Here is a 19,903-nt window from a genome sequence, read left to right as displayed (position 1 = left end):
AAAAAATTTGACGATTGTTGATATTTATATTCTATTATTATGTATTAATTTTTTTTTTATTTAACATACATTAATCGATCTTGATTCAATACTTTCACTGACTGATTCCTGTAAAACTTCACATAGATTCAAATATTTGTTTTCTGAGTAATTACTGAGCAATTGGTCCAGGCTTTGTTTTAATTCGATAAAAGTAGGTCTACTTTGCGGCCTCAGATTCCAACATGAGTACATAATATTGTATCTGAATTAAATAAAGCAAAATTGAGAATTTATATATTTAAGAAATATAAATCTACTAGAAAAATATCACGATATAACATACAATTCTCGACCACAGTTTGGTGGCCTTTCCATTCGGTATCCCGATTTTAGAAGTTGCAAAATTCTATTTGTGGGTGTACCAGGATATGGCATGGCACCTAAAGTAACTATTTCCCACAACAAAATGCCAAAGGCCCATCTATAATGCAAGTTTTATTGTAATAAAATAAATAAATGCCATAGTGTATATAGTCCAAGTAAAATACTTACACGTCACTGTAAGTAGTATATATTTGATGCGTTAAAGCCTCGATTGCCATCCATTTTAAAGGCAGTTTACCATTTCCTTTTTTTCGATAAACATTTTCTTGATAGATATCGCGGCTGAGACCAAAATCTGAAATTTTCACCACTCTATCTGATCGCACTAATACATTACGAGCAGCCAAATCACGATGCACTATCCGATTAGAAGACAAAAATTCCTAAAAACAATTTCTATTATATTTTGATTTGCAAAAAAACAAATTAAAAAAAAAATTTTGTATTATAATTTTAACAATAAATCGCATAACATCATTGAAACACATATATAGATTGTTAATATTGATATTTAATATCGAACTTACCATTCCTGTAGCAACTTGTCTAGCAAAATTTAATAAATCGGCGGAAGTGACATCTTCTGTATATTTTATTACATCTACAAAGACATTAGTATAAAACATAAGAGTTATATTATTTATATTATATTTCATTTAAAAAGTTATTTATGTGTGATATTTACCTTGTTGAATATCATATAAGCGATTCGCGATTATGCGCGTGTTGTTATAATATGATCCAGTTTTTCCTGCATAATAAAAAAAGATTTCATAGAATAAAACCTTTAAAATTAATATTTTCATATAATTTATAACATATCAGTTTAAGTATATCTGTTTAAGTGTGCTGGAACCTTGATCTGCGTTTTCATTAGCAAAGGATATCGGATCGAATTTTAAATGCGTCCTGCGCTCGAATACGGCATTCATTAAATTCTGCCAAATCTGGAGGAAAAATTTAATATTAGAATAATAAAATATGTACGACTTTTCTTCTATGCAAATAAATAACAAATCAAAAGCAATTGCTTATTCTGAAGAAAATTAACGCATCCATTTTAGAGCTTACCGTTCTTAAATACGTTTGAAGATCTCCCTTGCTGCAATATTCCACTATTAGTAAAGGTTTATTGTACAAAGTGCAGTATCCGATTAAAGATACTATGTTCGGATGCTGACCAGCGGACTTCATCATTGAAATTTCTTGATGAAAATTTTTTATATCCTCTACCATTGGATTATCTGTGCAGTGGAATAAAATTGCATTTACTTATATTCCGTATAATCTATCGTCATTTACTTCTGTTCGTTTGTATGTCCCTTTATACCTTTCATCATTTTAACAGCCACATCTGTGATCGAACCGAATTCATCTTGCAATGAAGCAAGTCTGACAATACCATGCGCTCCACTGCCTAATACACCCTTAAGTTTCAACTGTTGCGGATTAAGTTGAAATTTATCATGCGGCAATAGAGTATTCTCGATCGCGTAATCTCGCTTTAAACGTTTCTTTAAGGAATCTGAAGAATCCTGTTAAGTGAAAAATCTTTAAAGTCTAACTAGAAAATTATTTTGTAAATTTTTATTAATATTCAGTGAAAATTTAAATCTTTTAATATTAAACTGATATAATTGACAACAAAATAATTGTTGTATGTAACATTTTTTTTAAAAAAGGAATGCGAATATGATTGTATAATAGAATTCAACTATCTTATCGGCGAATAAATATTATAGCAATCATGATTTATTGATAAACTTACCTCAAAATGCATATATTCCATATTGGTCTTTTTATTCTTCTTCTTACGATACTGTATAAAAATTACCACAAACACCACAGTAATAATCGCTAATGTCGGCAATATTATGATAACCTCGCGATAAAATAATTCTACAACTATTATCACAGAATGTGTTTTATTCGAATGTAACGTTCATTAAATATGATCGATTAAAGTGATTATTGTACACTTTACCTGCTGTTTCATCGATGCTCCTTGATATAGTTGATTGTAAACTTACACCGCCTGACGATTCCGCCACAATACTGATTTCGTACTGCGGCCCTACGTCGACATTCAGAAAAGAAGCTTCGACTGCATCCTATAAAAAAAATTAAAATTTGTGATGTACAATTTTTTTACAGTTGTTAGAATTATTTCTACAATAGCACTAACTCCAGATACAACCAATAGTTGCGGTTCGAATTGAAACGAGTCAAATTGTAACGTATAATTGTCTGGTTTTAGGATAGGTTTATCCCATCTAACTACAATGTCATATAATCCTTCGCGCTTTCGGATATGCTCCGCTCGCAAACCCTTCACTTTTTCGGGAGCTGTAATAAGAAAAAAACATGTAAATCAGTTTAGATTCAAAGATTCGAAATATGAGTTCATTTTTCTTCGAGATTATTTCGATAATTCACCACAGACGCTTAAATTGTGATGAACTTCCAAGCACGATGGTGTGAGAAAAGTAAATGTCGTTGCATTGCTAATTTTGGAAAAGTCATCATTAGCCGACTGGATTGATACAGTGTTGTTTTGATCATATCGTAAAGATTTAAGCAAAAAGTGGAAACCTGAAAACTGAAAAGATACATGGATAATAATTTGATAAGAGCGAAGTAAATATCGATATCAGTGTAAACTTTCTCACCTCAATCTCAAGGGGTTTTAAATTGAAATTGATCAAATTATGTTCTCCTGACCAAAGCAATATATTGTAATTGCAGCTTCGATCTAAAACATATATATATATGTATAATATATTTACACATAAACATAATAATAAAATATATTTATTAGATGTACATCGATATTACCTTCAACGGGTTCAAAAATAATTTCCGCTTGTAGCTTGTACGGATTTTTTCTTTCTCTTTCGATCTTTATAAGCGAAATGTATTCAACTTGTTGTGGTTGATAATCAGCTGTAAATATTAATTTTAATTAATTCTAAAAGAAAATGCACAAGCTTAATTTCGAATATATAGCATTTACGCAGTTGAATTACATGTACAACAATGTTACATCAAATCGAGAAATTTAAACTCAATGATACCTGCATAAGTTGAAAACCAATTCGACGTTTCGGCTAATGAAATTCCATGTTGTGTTATTCTATGCGAACGATAACGATAATGTGCACCTGCTGTTAAGTTCGAAAATGTTGCTAATCCACTATTGCTCTACGAAAAAAATCTATTTTGTAAAGAGAGACAAGATGCATGAATGCTTCGTAATTTGGAGAAATTTTTCCGATTGATTAAAACAACATAATATGAACGGGAGGAAATATTCGAACATAAAAATATTATTTTTTTATGTAAATAAAACTTGTAATGTATTAAGTAATCAATTCTATTTAAAAAATATAAAACATTTACCACTGTTGCTGAACCCCAAGTATCAGGAGAGATACTTTGTTCAATAACATAGATTCCAGGATTATGTTTAATTATTAGAACATTCATTCCTCTGCAGTGTAAAGTAATATTTGCGCCAGCTTCTTCGTTTACTTTCGGATAAGCTATCGTAAAATAATTCTGATATAATATTTACATTTGTATTTTAAATGCATGATTATTAGTTGCGCTATAATCCTGTTATATTGATTAACTCACGCTCAAATCCGTCCGTAAATCGTGGACAATTATTTCGGCATAATTCCTGAAAGATAAATAATTCATGCGATTCGTAACAACTAGACGTGATCATACCCGTTATGCAGTAATATATAAAAATATTATTTTCTAGTTTTGAGTATCGCATTTTGGATGTTATGGAATATTTATTAAGCGACCGATTCAAGATCGTGCTGCAATAACAATAAGTAACGACGCAACGAGATTGCTTCTGCTACTGGCAAATATTCAGCGATGTATTTTTGAACTCGAATCTACATGATCTCACACACACCCCCTTACTTTAATGATACCTAAAATATACCCGCTGAGGATAATAGCCAGTTGAATTCTCATTTGCATCGTACTTAAAAGTGTGATTTACACTAATGCAGCAGCCGCATTAATATACCTTAAGTAAGTTTGGATGGAATAAGTGGGATTAAAAACACAGGATGTTGCCTGATCAAATTACAGAATTCTGTTGGAAACGTTTTAATGTGTAATTATGCAATAGATAGCGTCTGCTTTTTTTTGTATACGATATATGTACATACGCACATGCGACTCGGTATTACTATTCGATTTTGTCGTTTACTTGACCATCAGCATCAGTGAATGATAACGATATCATTCGAATGCAAATCGAAACTTTTGTGGAGTATCTCGTATACGTTTATATATGATTCGGTAAGCGCGAGAAAAAAATGCGTAAACGCTGCATCAATTTGACGTGCGTTTAAAACGATCTACGCACGATTTGACGCAGCATCATCAGATGTGCATTCCTTCATTAGAAATAACATCGTATAAATTATTTCCCGCGCTAATATTGAATAGTGATTTGCATTATTAACTTTTATCGTTAAAATGTACGCAAAAAGAAAACTTTCTTAATAGTTGAAAGATTTTATATAATCTACTTTGTAAGTATGACCTTCTACAGCTGCAAAGGAAATGCGAAAAAGGAGATAAACATGTTTAAAACAACTTCATGCATTATGCAGTTTACTGTCTGGTGTTTTAATACTTTTTCCTTTTGATATATAATTCAATATATATTTACGCGTTCCATTTTTTAACTTGAAACTACTACATTGTTGTAATCGATACATTAATATGAAATTGTTCAAGAAATATCGCAAATGAATGTATTTCACGTTGTTGAGAATTTTATTTTTTTTTTAAATCTAACTGTTGAAAGCGATAAGTATGTAACATCGCTTTTGCAGTCGAACGGAGTACGATATGTAGCTACTTTTCAGTTATATTGACACAGGTGTTAAAACGAAATTCTAAAATATGTCCAGTATTGTTGAACATATGTTTATTTCATATCTGTAGAACGCAAACACAGGTTCGATATAGATAAATTCCTAGAGAATCGTCGAAAATTCGGATAATCTTAAAAAAAAAAAAAAAAAAAAACGAGAACTTGATTTATTAAATATATCTTCAAAATGAGAGCGTAAAAAATCAGTTAGTAAGCAGAAAGTGTACTCAAAGACTCAGTTATTAACACACACATTGCAAATGTTTTATATTAGCACTTCTATCTTGATATCACAACGCACATATGGAATTTTATGTCTGCTATCACAGAATTTTTTCCTTTGTAAAGCTATCTTCTGATATATAAAATTGTGTATAATATATTGCATTTGTCCAAACGTTTCCTCCAAACTAATATTGTATTGAAAATAAACAAAAGTTAATTAAAAAAAATGTTACAATTAACGAAATTACAAATTACATATGAAATGAATTATCGAAACAAAATCTAGATACAAGATTATGCTAATCAATTAATTTTATTATTTATTTTAGCCTGTTTAATTGAATTAAATGTATATTTGATCTAACTTACATTTTGGCATAGCGTTAGACATTTAGCAACATCCAAAGCTTCTTGGAAGATAAATCCGTCAATAGTAATTGCACATAAAAATAATGAAAATATCGACAACATTCCGTCGACTCTGTTCGCAGATGTATGCATCATCCATTTAAAATAGAGAAACATTTGAACTTTTAAAGATGATAACGCAAATTATTCTCTCTCATCTTGTTTATCTATTATTTTCTTCATTTTCAATTGATTGCATGCTGCAAATCATGTAACTCAAATTTAATGTCGATAACTGATCTATTTGAAGTTTAAAAAATGTTCACGCATCAGAGATAACACAAGATAAGCACAAATATGTGTAAGCACTTTCTCACGGTATTATTATTCCACGAAATTGCGTTAAAATTTACAGATTAAAATGTTTAATTTTTAAAACATGCATACTTTATAAAATCAGATTGCATTAAAATGTACAAATGGCATATATTTAAGTTGAACACTTCTTCATTAATGTCATAGAAATAACGTAACTGCGAAGCTTACGAACATGACGCAAATGAATCCGCATTTGAAGAAGTTCAAGTGTTGTTTCAATACATTACGGCGGCTCCCTACCACGTATGACTACATCTTGTATGTTAATAAAAGGTGGGATTTTCTCCCACTTTTTCCTCTTTTCCTATATTCCATTCTTTGTTATTTTTAAGAAAAATGACTTCAAGCTTAAGTTATAATTTATGCAAAATTTTTAACTTCGTATTCGTAAAATCACATTTGAGAAAACATACAGCTTCTGTATTAGATATAGTATAAATATTAATTAAAACCCGATTGCGTTGCATTAAGTAAATGTTTGTAATCATGTTTCAGTTTTTTAGGCATCCAACCTGAAATATGATAATTCAATGACATGAAAAATGTATTGCTTGAGACATATTGTAAAGTAGTAATTAAAACTGATTGATGAGTTTGCATTGCTATTTATAAGACTCAGACATACATTCATCGCATGAGAACTTCTGAAAAAGTCGTAATTCTATTTACATGACATTATTCTTAAAGTGAATTTTTCATTTGTTCATAGTTCTGGAATAAAATTTTTAGAAGAAAAACAAACCTATAAATAAAAGTATGAAGTTTATTTTTTAGTAGTTTAACATGACAAAAATTGCATAATTATCTGTCATGCAATATGTAATAAAATGTCCAAGTTCTGAAGTGGCATTTTTACTGTATAATGATCAACGTAGGAAGAACATACACATCATAATCAATTCAATAACATAGGTTATGTATTAGATAAACTTTTGTATAACAAATTCTCCATTGCTTATTTCGAATAATTCGCATTTATGTAGTGAAAGAGAAATACTAAGAAAAATAGTGCAACCCCCAGGATGTTGCAGAATATTGCTAATTGTACGTCTGTGATCATCTGGAAAAACAAATGGTCCATTTTAGCTTTCAATATCTTATCTTAGATTGTGTGAGTTTATGTACATAAACATGTATGTACATATATGTTTGACATTGTTATAATATATTCAAACATTATATATCAAATAACACAATTTTACAAAAGATAATTTAATATTTGCCAAATTTAATCACCTTGAAACTGCTGGGTTGCCGCTTTACGGTAGTTTTTCAAAGATTTCTTTGCTATAAAAGATGAAGAGCAATAATGCGTCCGAGCTTATTTAGGATTTTGATCGTCTCAATGCGTGTACAAATGTCAATGGTGTGCTTGCAATGACACGTGTACTACCCAATGCTATTTGACTTTTACACCGTATAAACGAACGCCGCCATTGTCATATTGTATGCTCTCAACAAGAAACTCAAACCTCCGCTAGATGGGATTAAAATCTTCACTAAGAAGGTTTGAGTCTTCACTACGTAAGGTTTGAATCTTTACTAAGTAGGTTTGAGTCTTTACTAATTGACGGACTTTTGATCACGCAGATTACCTCAAAATAGCTTATTTTTAATTTATCCCTGACGAATTTGACGTTAGATTTCTATTTCATGTTTCTTACTATTTTGGAATAAAACGCAAAATGTAACCAGAAAATCATCGTTAAAACAAACAACTTATACTATTGTATTTTAATTATTTTAATCATTTCTTTATGTGTTTCAACTTCTTTTATAAAATTTTTGCGTAAAAATGTGTTGTGTAAAAATATAATAAATACTTTTTATGTTAATACCTTTACATATAATTTAAAATTCACAACAACTTTGGTTGTCGCTTTATAGTTGAAAGATCCAATATCTTGCTGGGACAAGTGGTTCCGGGTGTTTGTACAAAAGGGAATCGATGTACTGCAGGATTATTTTTTCCTATCAGCGGTTTAAAATCGCGTTTAGGTACCGTTTCCTCATATATCAAATTATCTACAATATTAATATATTTTTAATTTTAATAAATTAATATTTATATTACATATTACATAATAATTGTGCCAAAGACATATTTGCTATATTTTATAATTATAGCATTTGATCCATTCTTTGGCACTTACCCTCTGCTTGTACGTTATTCTTTCCTGGAAGAAGTTGATATCTCTCTAAATAACGCATCGTAGCAAGTGACATATTAGTTCCTTGCATATTGCTGACCATAAGATGTTTCAACGAAGACGATTCTTGTTTATGTAATGCTATATCAGCTAATTGCTCGTCACTTAAATATTTTAACGCCAACGCTCTCATATGCATACTCGTATTTGTTTCGTTTACACTAGTGGTAGTAGTATGTATCATATTTGCTTGACGATCCAAGCGCGGATAAAAAGACGAGTCAAAATCCATTCTGTAAAAAAAATAAAATAGTATTATAGATACAATAATATAGCAAATACAAAAAAAATGTAGTTGTTCTATGTATTACAGTAAAAATAACATGCTCAAGTGCACAGAGTTAGTTATTTATATTAAATAATATTAATCTGCTTTGGATATTAATTTATCATATTTTTGTTTTTAATTAATAATTATTCTAAATTAATAAATCAATTTATAAGTTAATTTATAATAATTAACGCGTTTATTCTTGTTATTTGTTAATAATGCTTAAATTTGAATTTGCAAGTTTAATTAAAAATAAAAATTAATACAAATAAAAGTAGATACATACGTTTTGTTATTACCATTCGACTCTCTATGTTCATTGTCAGTTAGACTAATCCCAAGCCTCCGAAGTTGTTCTAAAGTAGCTGCTTTAACAGTGTTTAATGCCGTTCTAGTTTCCGTATCATTTTCTTGTTCGACTCTGCGAGCTACTTTCACGTCATCGTAATCTTTATTTTCTATAACGCTAGAATTTTGTAAAATTTCATTAACTTGGCCCAAAACATTGTTGTAAAAAGTCCAGCCTATTTTTGAAGTACGTTTCTGTTTATCACTTTCGTCATCGCTTGTATACTCCTGCATCTCAACATGAATACTTGGTTCTGGAGTTGGTGGTCTCTCAAACACCTTGAGATCATCTCCATTCAATATCATGCTATCACCCATGTCTTTAGTTTGCTCAGCATTATCACAATGTTCTTTAATTCTATGATTTTGATAGTAATCTGTCGCAGGTAAATGGATGTTGCGTAAAGGATGTTTATTAGTATTCATTTTGTCCGTGCTTTTTTCTCCATTTATTGTAGTGTAATCATTTACATCGCTGATAAGTGCTTTACTATAATTTGCGCTCTCAGCCGGACTATAATTAACGTTCATAGATGCGCTCAGCATTTTATTTGAATTTTGTATTTGTTCATCTATATTACTATTTTCTCCTATGAACATTCCCTCCTGCATTTTTCTCCTATTTAAATCTGTAGCAAGACACTGATACATTTTCGAAGATTCTAAAGTATTGGCCACATTAAACGAATCCGATTGCCTTGGAGTATGTCTCTCTGAATCTTTCACATAGGAACTTGCATTAAAATTACTACTTTGCTGTTGACTGGATGACAAATAACTTTCCGAATCTTCAACTATGTTTTCCAATAGTGCTGCCCCAGGTTTGCACGTAAATGTGTTTTTGTATCTTTGAACAGATTCCGTCGTATCGTGTGCATTTATGGCATTTCTCCTATTAATATTGTTATTTTCTCTGTGAACTTCCTTTTTCTCATTTCTACCAGAATCTATTAGAAATGGACTGTTTTGCACGGTAAACTCAAAACTTGTCATAACACCAATCGAAACCTTTTGTTCCACAAACGTCTTTTTTGATTGCTGCTCCAATAGTTTATTATTTTCACTAAAACTTTCTAGGTCTTTCTTCTCTACAACAGATGCATTCTGTGAACCTGTATTTTTCTTTGTACCTTGATTTTGAGATTGTGCGATGGAAGAACTAAAAGCAGTGTCATAACAATTTATCGGTGGATATCTAAATACCTGATTTGCAAGAGATTGTGAACATGGACATGTTGATTTGTTTCTATAATTTTCTTCTTGTATTCTTACTAGTCTATCCACTTGAAGCTGTAAAGTTTTAATCTGTTCATTTTGGCTATTTACAAGCTGCAATAAAGTTTTTACTGTTTCATTATTATCTACATTGTAATTTGAATAGTTAGGTGCATGACACTGTTGATGTGCAGTATGTGGTATTTGTACATGTTCAGCTTTTTTCAAAGTATCAGGTATTGTTTCGCTAGGCACTCTTGTAGTACAATCAGGTACACTATACATTGCTCTTTGTAGAGAGTTACAAGGCAAGTGTTTCTTGTTAGAAAGTGATAATTGAGCCTCATCATAAGAATCATTCACATTAGGACATCTAAATTTCACACTTTTCTCACAAATTTTATCATTAGCTCTTGCATTTATTATTCTTTTTTCCAGATCAGAAATTTTATCTTGCCTTTGCTGTTTTTGTATAGATACATCTTGTAAACATGGCTGTGGTGTACGATTGTTGCTGTAAGTATTTTTACAAGATGATGAAATAGACGTTGTAGGATTAATCTGTTTGGAATAATTCTGTTCCCTCCATGCTGCATAAGAATTAGAATTGCTTAAAATAGGTGACGTAGAAGTGGTGTGCCTTACAGTATTATCAGGGAGTTGTATTATTGGTTTGAGTAATCTTGCTGGTGATGAATTACTGCTTCTATCATTTGGATTTTGTGCTGTAGGTTTCTCAAATATTAAAGATATTTCTGGCACAGTGGGTATTGCAAAACTCTGTAAATTGTCCAGAATTATTTTTCTAATTTTTTAAAATTATACATAAGACACATGAACAATAAAATATAAAATAAAACTTACGTCAAGTTTTGCTACAGGTTTTGGTGTACTTCTTGGTTCAAATTCATCTTCGTCACCAAATTGAAAATGCATGTTAAAAAATGAAGAATGTTTGCTATAATGTTTATATGCAGAATATTTACTCTAAAATACGTTGTTTAAATTGAGATATTAGATATTTATATTTTTACGATATTTTGGACAATGTAATTTAACTTTGTACGAATTTAGCTCTTATGTCGGACTAATAAACGTTTACTATTGACGATGCAATGATCGAATCTGTTTTTTTTTTCTTTCTTTTTTTTTATTGTGCGTTTAACGTGCCGTCAACCATATATTTAATTGGTTTTTTTGACTGGTTTTCTATATTGTCCTTGTTTGGGTCCTTCTGACCTTATGCTGTCTTGCACGTAGCTTCTAAATGTTTGTTTAAAACCGAATCCGTTTTTATGCAATGTTGAGGTTACATCGACGGATTCGAGCGTCTGACATTCAAACTGTTTTGAAACCGGCAAAAAGCGTGGTCACTTCAGGCATCCAACCAGTGATGCGATATTTCCCACAGCGGTCCCGGCTCCGCTGCCTCACACAACCTTACAGAAGCGCTACGTCACGTATCCGTGTGAGCTCGGCCGTTCAACCAATGGAAGAGAGCGAACGCTCCCTTCCACCGAGCCGACACAACAGACGATAAATGCATGCTACTTGCATGTTAAAAGCAAGCGTTTCTGATTCAGAAAAGAAATTCTGAGGCGAGTGGCTGGAATATTAGAGATCACCTGTTCGAAACCTGCTTCGTGCAACTTTTTTTTCTTTTTTCCACATTTGTTTCTAACATAGTAAATTATTAGATAATATTTTTTTGCCCAAAAAAATAATATTTTCTATTTATTATTAATATTCGCATATATTAAACTAACAATTTTAGAAATAATACAGATCTGCTATTGTTAATAGAAAAATGAAGTTATTTTACAATGTTGCAACAAAGTGCTAATTTAACATATGCGAATATTTTTAATAAAGATAAAATAATTTTTTTTTAGCCAAAAACATTATCTAATAATTTACTTAAAATAAATATCAAAAAAGGAAAAAAAGTTACAAAATCACAGTTTTCAAACACGAGATTTTTAATATTCTTGCCATTCGCCTTACTCGTTTAACCATGCTTGTTATTTTACATTTATCAACATAAAAGATTACACGCCTGCAAAGCTTTTAATTATTTATTTTAAACTACTGCATATTAGCAAGAGTTACTGCAGTAACTACATATACATGTACTGTGGAGATTAGTGGAGGAACACAGTAGCATATTAAAACTGCAGTCAAATAGATGTAGATTGGTAATTTTATTAATACTATTAATAAGTAGTGGTCTTTCGCACCACCTTTTAGGTTCCACTTATGGCGCGTTCGATTTTTTTTTAAGTGGATCGTCGCCTGGAGCCCTATTGTACCACTTTTTTTACACCTGTTATTTACAGGTTAAAATAATTTACAGTAGTTGACACTGTATTTTTGTATCTATATACTTACTGTACTTTGTATACTCACTGTACTTGTACTTTTGCGCGTTGCGCGTATATTGGCGAGTTGGGAAAATTACTTACTTTATAATTTTTTATAAATACAAAATATATTTTGTATTTATTATGCCTGCAATGCTATCAAGAGTAATGAGAAATACAAGGTGTCCCATTTTAAACAATCCACTCAAATATCTCAGAAACACCGAGTTAAATAATAAAATTTTTTAAATAAAAGTTGTAGGATTTGGAGAGAGAAAAAATATAGGAATATTTGTTTGACCTTGGATGGAAGCGCTTCTGAGATTTGAAGGTCATTTTTATTTTTTTAAATGGAACCACTTTAATTTTTTTATATAAATCGATTTCTCATAATATTTGTCGTAAAAAGTTATAAAACTAGGATGGCCAAAAATTGAATGGTTTACAAGATATTTTATACTTTAATTTGACATAATTTTACATAAACTATAAAATATCTCGTTAAATATTCATTTTTCAATTATCTTACTTCAACACTTTTATGCACAAAATAATGAGAGAAATCAATTGGTATAAAAAAAACACATAGTTGTCTTTAAGAAAAAATCTAGCAGAGCTATATTTAAGCTATATTTAGCAGATATGATATAATATACTTTCTTCTTAAATATATATACTTTTTTCTTAAAGTCAACTATGTATTTTTTTACACCAATTGATTCCTCTCATTATTTTGTGCATAAAAGTGTTGAAGTAAGATAATTGAAAAATGAATATTTAACGAGATATTTTATAGTTTATGTAAAATTATGTCAAATTAAAGTATAAAATATATCTTGTAAACCATTCAATTTTTGGCCATCCTAGTTTTATAACTTTTTACGACAAATATTATGAGAAATCGATTTATATAAAAAAATTAAAGTGGTTCCATTTAAAAAAATAAAAATGACCTTCAAATCTCAGAAGCGCTTCCATCCAAGGTCAAACAAATATTCCTATATTTTTTCTCTCTCCAAATCCTACAACTTTTATTTAAAAAATTTTATTATTTAACTCGGTGTTTCTGAGATATTTGAGTGGATTGTTTAAAATGGGACACCTTGTATTTCTCATTACTCTTGATAGCATTGCAGGCATAATAAATACAAAATATATTTTGTATTTATAAAAAATTATAAAGTAAGTAATTTTCCCAACTCGCCAATATACGCGCAACGCGCAAAAGTACAAGTACAGTGAGTATACAAAGTACAGTAAGTATATAGATACAAAAATACAGTGTCAACTACTGTAAATTATTTTAACCTGTAAATAACAGGTGTAAAAAAAGTGGTACAATAGGGCTCCAGGCGACGATCCACTTAAAAAAAAATCGAACGCGCCATAAGTGGAACCTCAAAGGTGGTGCGAAAGACCACTACTTATTAATAGTATTAATAAAATTACCAATCTACATCTATTTGACTGCAGTTTTAATATGCTACTGTGTTCCTCCACTAATCTCCACAGTACATGTATATGTAGTTACTGCAGGGGCCCGATTCTCTAACTCATTCGTAACTTTACGTATACGCAACTTGCGAGTGATTGAAATGCGCATACGTTCATCATCCAATCACCAATGCCTATTCTTTAAGACAATATGCGGTCGTTCGTATTTAGATACGTATACGTATGTTTTGTGCGAATACAATATATGGCAACACTGGATTATTGACTACCTCTATCAAAAACATTGAGTATTTTTCAATAAATGGTATTTTATTTTCAAATTTACTGTGTGTCACTTTGAAAAGACGAAAAAACGAAAATGGATCAAACGGATGCAAGAAAACGCAGTGCAAATGTGACAGAAGAACAAAAAACCTTATTATTACAATTTATGGAAGAAAATCCACGCTTAATATCTGGTAAATTTTTCGCTGATTTTACATATAAAGATGCAACTATTTTATGGCAAAAGATTACAAATATCTTAAATAGTTGCAATGGTGTAAGCAAGGATTGGAAATCTTGGCGAAAAGTAAGTATATACGGCGCACATACAGAAAAATCAAATAATTTCTCTACTTAAATAACCACCACGATAAGGTTAGATTAGATTAAGATATGTTGACAACTTTGTTACTCAAATATATGTAATTAATTTATTTCTTATTAATTTAATTTCTAATGATAATAATATTTTAGTGCTGGCAAGATTTACGGTCACGGAGCAAAATGAAGCAAAGCAAAATAAATGCAGAACAAAGGAAAACTGGTGGAGGAAGTGAATCTCATCTAAAATTAAGTCCAATAGAAGAAGCAACGTTGAATTTAATTTCTCCTATATGTATCGATGGACACACAGAAATAAAAGAAAGTAAAGTACAAATACAAACAGAGACTGATGAGGTAAAGTTTAATATAAACTTAATAAATAATAATAGTTTTTTAAAAGCCTAATGGCATTTCATTTTTTTAGCGTTATCTTTTTTTTTACTTTTATTTGCTTTATTTCTTGTTATGACATAATAGAAATATTCTACATAGAATACGTTAACTTGTCTGTATTCTTTATCTTTAGATCAATGTTGATACTCATAATATAGAAATGGAATATGTTGAACAAGATTTTGAGGATATAATACAAACTACTGAACATAATGCATCCAGTGTTAATATGAAAAATGCAGAAACCGAAGACAATGATAAAGAAAATACATATACTAACAATGATGCAGGCAATTCAAATAACGGTAATGATGATTTATGTACAATAATAAGAAAGAAAAAAGAAAGTCACACTCTGAAGAAGTTCAATCAACACAACAGTCACAGAATTTGACAAACATAGCACAAAAAACATTCGAAATCCAAAATTCTTATTATGAAAAAAAGCTGGTGCTAAAGAAACAAGAGTTACAACTTAAAGAAAGATTTATTATTGCTGCTGAAAGGTGCAATACTTCATAATATATGTTTTGTAAACATTATATTTCTTTTCAGTTATTTATTTTACAGCACAAGTGCGTCGAAAGACGCACTTGTACTGAAAAATTCTGGACCTAACACGTCCAGGGGGGCGATCGACCTACTCACGGGGGTCGGGGATGTCCACACTCGCCTTCGGCTCGTGCGTCCACCCTCCCCTCCCCCCGATCGCTGATTCCCGGACTGGTTAGGTAATGTACTATTATATTCTTGTTTTTCAACTTATTATTATTACTTAAAAATGTACCTAAAATAGTTATATATGTAGGTATATTTAATACATATATACATATATACTTACATATATAATTTCCATATTTGTACTTACTTTTCTTTTTGTATTCAGTATAGATTTTCGCTACTTTTGTTTCATATATGGTGCTAAATCTTATTAAATTATGCACTAATGGTTAATATAAAATAATTTTATTAATTGTTGGCTTATATTGAATACGTCTGCTACATGTCTTTGAACAAATTCAGACCTTGACAGAAAAGCAGAAAGGCAGAAATCAATTAAAACTCGCGCTGGTTGTAAGCAGTACAACAAAATTTTTTTTTAATTTAAAGTTCTGGGAAATTGAATCCACTGGTTCATAATATTTGCCTCATTTAATGTATTTACAACTTCATTAATACATCTAGATACCGATGGTTCTCATAGCAAGATATACATTATGTCCTACACTTGTTGATAACTACCATGTGAAAAAAAAGTTATACTATTTACTATCAATACGAGTTTTGATTGGTTTCTACTTTTCTGTTTTTCTGTAAGGTCTGAATTCGCCTTTATCTATATATCACGATATGTGCATTTTTTATTTTTTGTGCAATCACAATATTTAATAAAATATTAATTTTATTTTTACAATTATTTTTTACACTGATTAGGCATTCGCAAACGTGTTCATAATAATATAATACACATATGTGCGTCATATTGTGCTAACAAGAAGTATTACATATAAGTTCAAAGTTCGTCTTGTATTTCTCAAAATGTCAGTTTATTTGAAATAAGATGTATAATTTATAATCTTTTGTTAGCATTTAGAGATAAAGACTGAGAGAAGAAATTCTGTACGATTTTATGTAATGTTATTTTTAATGCGTTATATATTATGCTAATTATAAGTATTAAGTATGAGTTCAAAGTTTGTCTTGTATTTCTCTAAATGTCAGTTTATTTATTTGAAATAAGATGTATAATTTATAATCTTTTGTTAGCATTTAGAGATAAAGACTGAGAGAAGAAATTCTGTACGATTTTATGTAATGTTACTTTTAATTTTTTATATAGTTTATTATAAAAAATTTAGTACACTTATATTGCAATTGTCTTTATTTTCAGTTTAACACAGTTTAGTTTAGCTATACATGGTAAATTATATGCATAATGTATAATATATATGTATTATAATAGCATGTAAAATTATATTAATGCCTGTGCTGTTTTGCACAAATATATTAAATGTATATATTAAGTAAAATAATTACGAATTAATTTATTTCGCAATCTTTTACCTGCTGCCAATTCAGGATTTACTCTGTTTTCTATTTCTTCGTTGTCACCATTGTTCTGATTAAATATATCATCTTGCCAATCATCGTCATATTGTGGAAATGGAACATCGTTTTTTATACATATATTGTGCAAAATAGCACAGGCATTAATAATTTTACATGCTATTTGTGGCGTATAGTGTAAAACTCTGTGTTTCAATAAACAGCGAAATCGCATCTTTAGTAAGCCATTGCAGCGTTCTATTAAAGCTCGACAAGACATTTGTCTACTATTGTATCTTTCTTCTGCGCTATTTTCTTCTGCGTTAGCGACTGGAGTTAATAACCAAGGACGTAAAGGATAACCTGAATCACCTATAAAACATCGGCGATTAATAACATACATTGTGTATAATAAAATATATCTTAGTCAAAAAATAAATCTTTATTATTAATACAATATATATATATTAATACATATACTTACCCAGAAGGAAAAATGTCATATTTGGCCATGTTCTATGGATTGTTTCCATTCCTACCTTTAAGTTTGAATTGTTCCATATGTAACTGTCGTGAGTGCTTCCAGGATATGTGGCATTTATGTTCAGTATCAATAAACGCCAATCACACACCTGAAGTGAAAAATTATATATAACATTAATACCCAGACAGCACAACATATCCAAAAGATGTCCAGAAGATATCCCGAAGACGTTTTTGGGACGACAGGACATCCTCTAGATATCCTTTAGATGTATTTTGGACATGTGTGCTGTCTGGGTAAGCTATACAATGATGTGATAATCATTCAATATTTAAAAAAAATTAAAGGAGCACAGTAACAATTGTGCCGAAAAGATGTATATGTAAAAATAGATAGAATTATACACTTATTAAGTATACTTACTAATTGTACATTTATCGAGTGGTAGCCTTTTCTATTAACGTATAAATGTTCAGGATTTGGAACATTATGGACTTGTGGTGGAAAAATAGCTATGTGCGTGCAATCTATGCATCCAATGACTCCAGGAAATCTATGACCGTCATAAAATCTGGAAATATATCATAATATATCACAGTAATTTTTAATAATGCAGGTTAAATATTATATTATTGAGAAATTAAATTATTCACTAACTGTTGTCTTAAATGTTTTAATTCATTTAAAGTTTTGGGAAATTGAATCCACTGGTTCATAATATTTGCCTCATTTAATGCATTTGCAACTTCATTAATACATCTAGATACCGATGGTTGACTCATAGCAAGATATACATTATGTCCTACACTTGTTTGATAACTACCATGTGCAAAAAAATGTAATGCTGTTAATACCTAAAGCAAAATTAACAGTGTCAATAATACATATATGTATTAATAATATTATAAATTTACTACATACAATATATAAATATAAGTTTATTATATATATATAAGTTCTGTATTATTTATGTATATTTATAATTTTCTTTTTTTGTACTTACTTTTCTTTTAATATCCAACATGGATTTTCGCTGCCTCTGTTTCATATATGGTGTTAAATCTCTTATTAAATCACGCACTAATGGTTTTGTTAATCGAAATAATTTTATAAATTGTTGGTCACTTATATCGAATGCATCAGCTACTACATGTCTTATACGATTTCTCCGCATAACGACATGTGCATCTTCGGCTTCTTGTGCAATCAAAATGTTATTAATAATATTCATTTTATTTTTACAATTATTTGTTTCACACCGATTAGGCATTCGCAAACGTACTCGTAATCAGGATGCGACTACGTAAGACCACTCGCAGCATTGCGTACGAAAATTTGCGTATATGTTTCAATGCGTATACTTATGTGGGCTTCGAGAATAACTTTTCAAATATAAGCGCTCGCAATTCTGAGTTTGCGCATACGTTTCTCTTACGAGTGAGTTAGAGAATCGGGCCCCAGTAACTCTTGCTAATATGCAGTAGTTTAAAATAAATAATTAAAAGCTTTGCAGGCGTGTAATCTTTTATGTTGATAAATGTAAAATAACAAGCATGGTTAAACGAGTAAGGCGAATGGCAAGAATATTAAAAATCTCGTGTTTGAAAACTGTGATTTTGTAACTTTTTTTCCTTTTTTGATATTTATTTTAAGTAAATTATTAGATAATGTTTTTGGCTAAAAAAAAATTATTTTATCTTTATTAAAAATATTCGCATATGTTAAATTAGCACTTTGTTGCAACATTGTAAAATAACTTCATTTTTCTATTAACAATAGCAGATCTGTATTATTTCTAAAATTGTTAGTTTAATATATGCGAATATTAATAATAAATAGAAAATATTATTTTTTTGGGCAAAAAAATATTATCTAATAATTTACTATGTTAGAAACAAATGTGGAAAAAAGAAAAAAAAGTTGCACGAAGCAGGTTTCGAACAGGTGATCTCTAATATTCCAGCCACTCGCCTCAGAATTTCTTTTCTGAATCAGAAACGCTTGCTTTTAACATGCAAGTAGCATGCATTTATCGTCTGTTGTGTCGGCTCGGTGGAAGGGAGCGTTCGCTCTCTTCCATTGGTTGAACGGCCGAGCTCACACGGATACGTGACGTAGCGCTTCTGTAAGGTTGTGTGAGGCTGGCGTCACATAGAACCCGTAAAAAATAGTAATACCGTTACGTGTGTATTTACGGCTCCATGGGACACAAGGAGATAAAACACACGTAACGTTACGGACGCAATCCCTAGTAACTTTTGCGGACTTTCGGTGCGGATTACGGATTACGGGTTCTATGGGCGGTAT

General features: G+C 30.3%; 5 protein-coding genes across 6 annotated transcripts; 1 reads left to right on the top strand and 4 right to left on the bottom strand.

The window, feature by feature from the left end:
* Nucleotides 1–12: 12 nt before the first annotated feature.
* LOC105680035 (tyrosine protein kinase receptor torso) lies at nucleotides 13–6,821 on the bottom strand. 2 transcript variants are annotated; one of them, XM_067353947.1, is made up of 19 exons: nucleotides 6,296–6,821; nucleotides 5,870–6,108; nucleotides 4,003–4,048; nucleotides 3,766–3,908; nucleotides 3,441–3,567; nucleotides 3,202–3,309; nucleotides 3,036–3,118; nucleotides 2,803–2,965; nucleotides 2,552–2,712; nucleotides 2,351–2,477; nucleotides 2,135–2,271; nucleotides 1,697–1,901; nucleotides 1,438–1,610; nucleotides 1,223–1,313; nucleotides 1,052–1,117; nucleotides 894–967; nucleotides 535–749; nucleotides 326–463; nucleotides 13–244 (listed from the first exon to the last, which is right to left on the bottom strand). In XM_067353947.1, the coding sequence occupies exons 2-19, from the start codon at nucleotides 6,023–6,025 to the stop codon at nucleotides 61–63; spliced, it is 2,397 nt and encodes a 798-aa protein (XP_067210048.1). In that variant the 5' UTR covers nucleotides 6,026–6,108; nucleotides 6,296–6,821; the 3' UTR covers nucleotides 13–60. The 2 variants fall into 2 exon arrangements, with proteins under 2 accessions (XP_067210048.1, XP_067210052.1); XM_067353951.1 differs by lacking the exon at nucleotides 5,870–6,108.
* Nucleotides 6,822–7,120: 299 nt separating this feature from the next.
* LOC105680034 (dolichyl-diphosphooligosaccharide--protein glycosyltransferase subunit 4) lies at nucleotides 7,121–7,286 on the bottom strand. Its single transcript, XM_012380451.2, has one exon. The coding sequence runs from the start codon at nucleotides 7,284–7,286 to the stop codon at nucleotides 7,182–7,184; it is 105 nt and encodes a 34-aa protein (XP_012235874.1). The 3' UTR covers nucleotides 7,121–7,181.
* A 659-nt stretch (nucleotides 7,287–7,945) lies between these two features.
* LOC136999577 (putative leucine-rich repeat-containing protein DDB_G0290503) lies at nucleotides 7,946–13,097 on the bottom strand. The gene is made up of 4 exons (XM_067353932.1): nucleotides 11,135–13,097; nucleotides 8,994–11,050; nucleotides 8,380–8,669; nucleotides 7,946–8,251 (listed from the first exon to the last, which is right to left on the bottom strand). The coding sequence occupies exons 1-4, from the start codon at nucleotides 11,204–11,206 to the stop codon at nucleotides 8,085–8,087; spliced, it is 2,586 nt and encodes an 861-aa protein (XP_067210033.1). The 5' UTR covers nucleotides 11,207–13,097; the 3' UTR covers nucleotides 7,946–8,084.
* Nucleotides 13,098–14,155: 1,058 nt separating this feature from the next.
* LOC136999677 (uncharacterized) lies at nucleotides 14,156–17,569 on the top strand. Its single transcript, XM_067354182.1, has 4 exons — nucleotides 14,156–14,656; nucleotides 14,824–15,027; nucleotides 15,200–15,371; nucleotides 15,622–17,569. The coding sequence occupies exons 1-4, from the start codon at nucleotides 14,444–14,446 to the stop codon at nucleotides 15,666–15,668; spliced, it is 636 nt and encodes a 211-aa protein (XP_067210283.1). The 5' UTR covers nucleotides 14,156–14,443; the 3' UTR covers nucleotides 15,669–17,569.
* On the bottom strand, nucleotides 16,541–19,024 carry LOC136999623 (putative nuclease HARBI1). Its single transcript, XM_067354009.1, has 5 exons — nucleotides 18,600–19,024; nucleotides 18,254–18,450; nucleotides 18,020–18,167; nucleotides 17,597–17,744; nucleotides 16,541–17,484 (listed from the first exon to the last, which is right to left on the bottom strand). The coding sequence occupies exons 1-5, from the start codon at nucleotides 18,864–18,866 to the stop codon at nucleotides 17,087–17,089; spliced, it is 1,158 nt and encodes a 385-aa protein (XP_067210110.1). The 5' UTR covers nucleotides 18,867–19,024; the 3' UTR covers nucleotides 16,541–17,086.
* Between the last annotated feature and the right edge of the window lie 879 nt (nucleotides 19,025–19,903).

The sequence above is a fragment of the Linepithema humile genome, chromosome 1 (genome assembly GCF_040581485.1).
Source record: "Linepithema humile isolate Giens D197 chromosome 1, Lhum_UNIL_v1.0, whole genome shotgun sequence".
Lineage (NCBI taxonomy): Eukaryota > Metazoa > Arthropoda > Insecta > Hymenoptera > Formicidae > Linepithema > Linepithema humile.
This window is presented reverse-complemented; position numbering and strand designations above follow the sequence as displayed.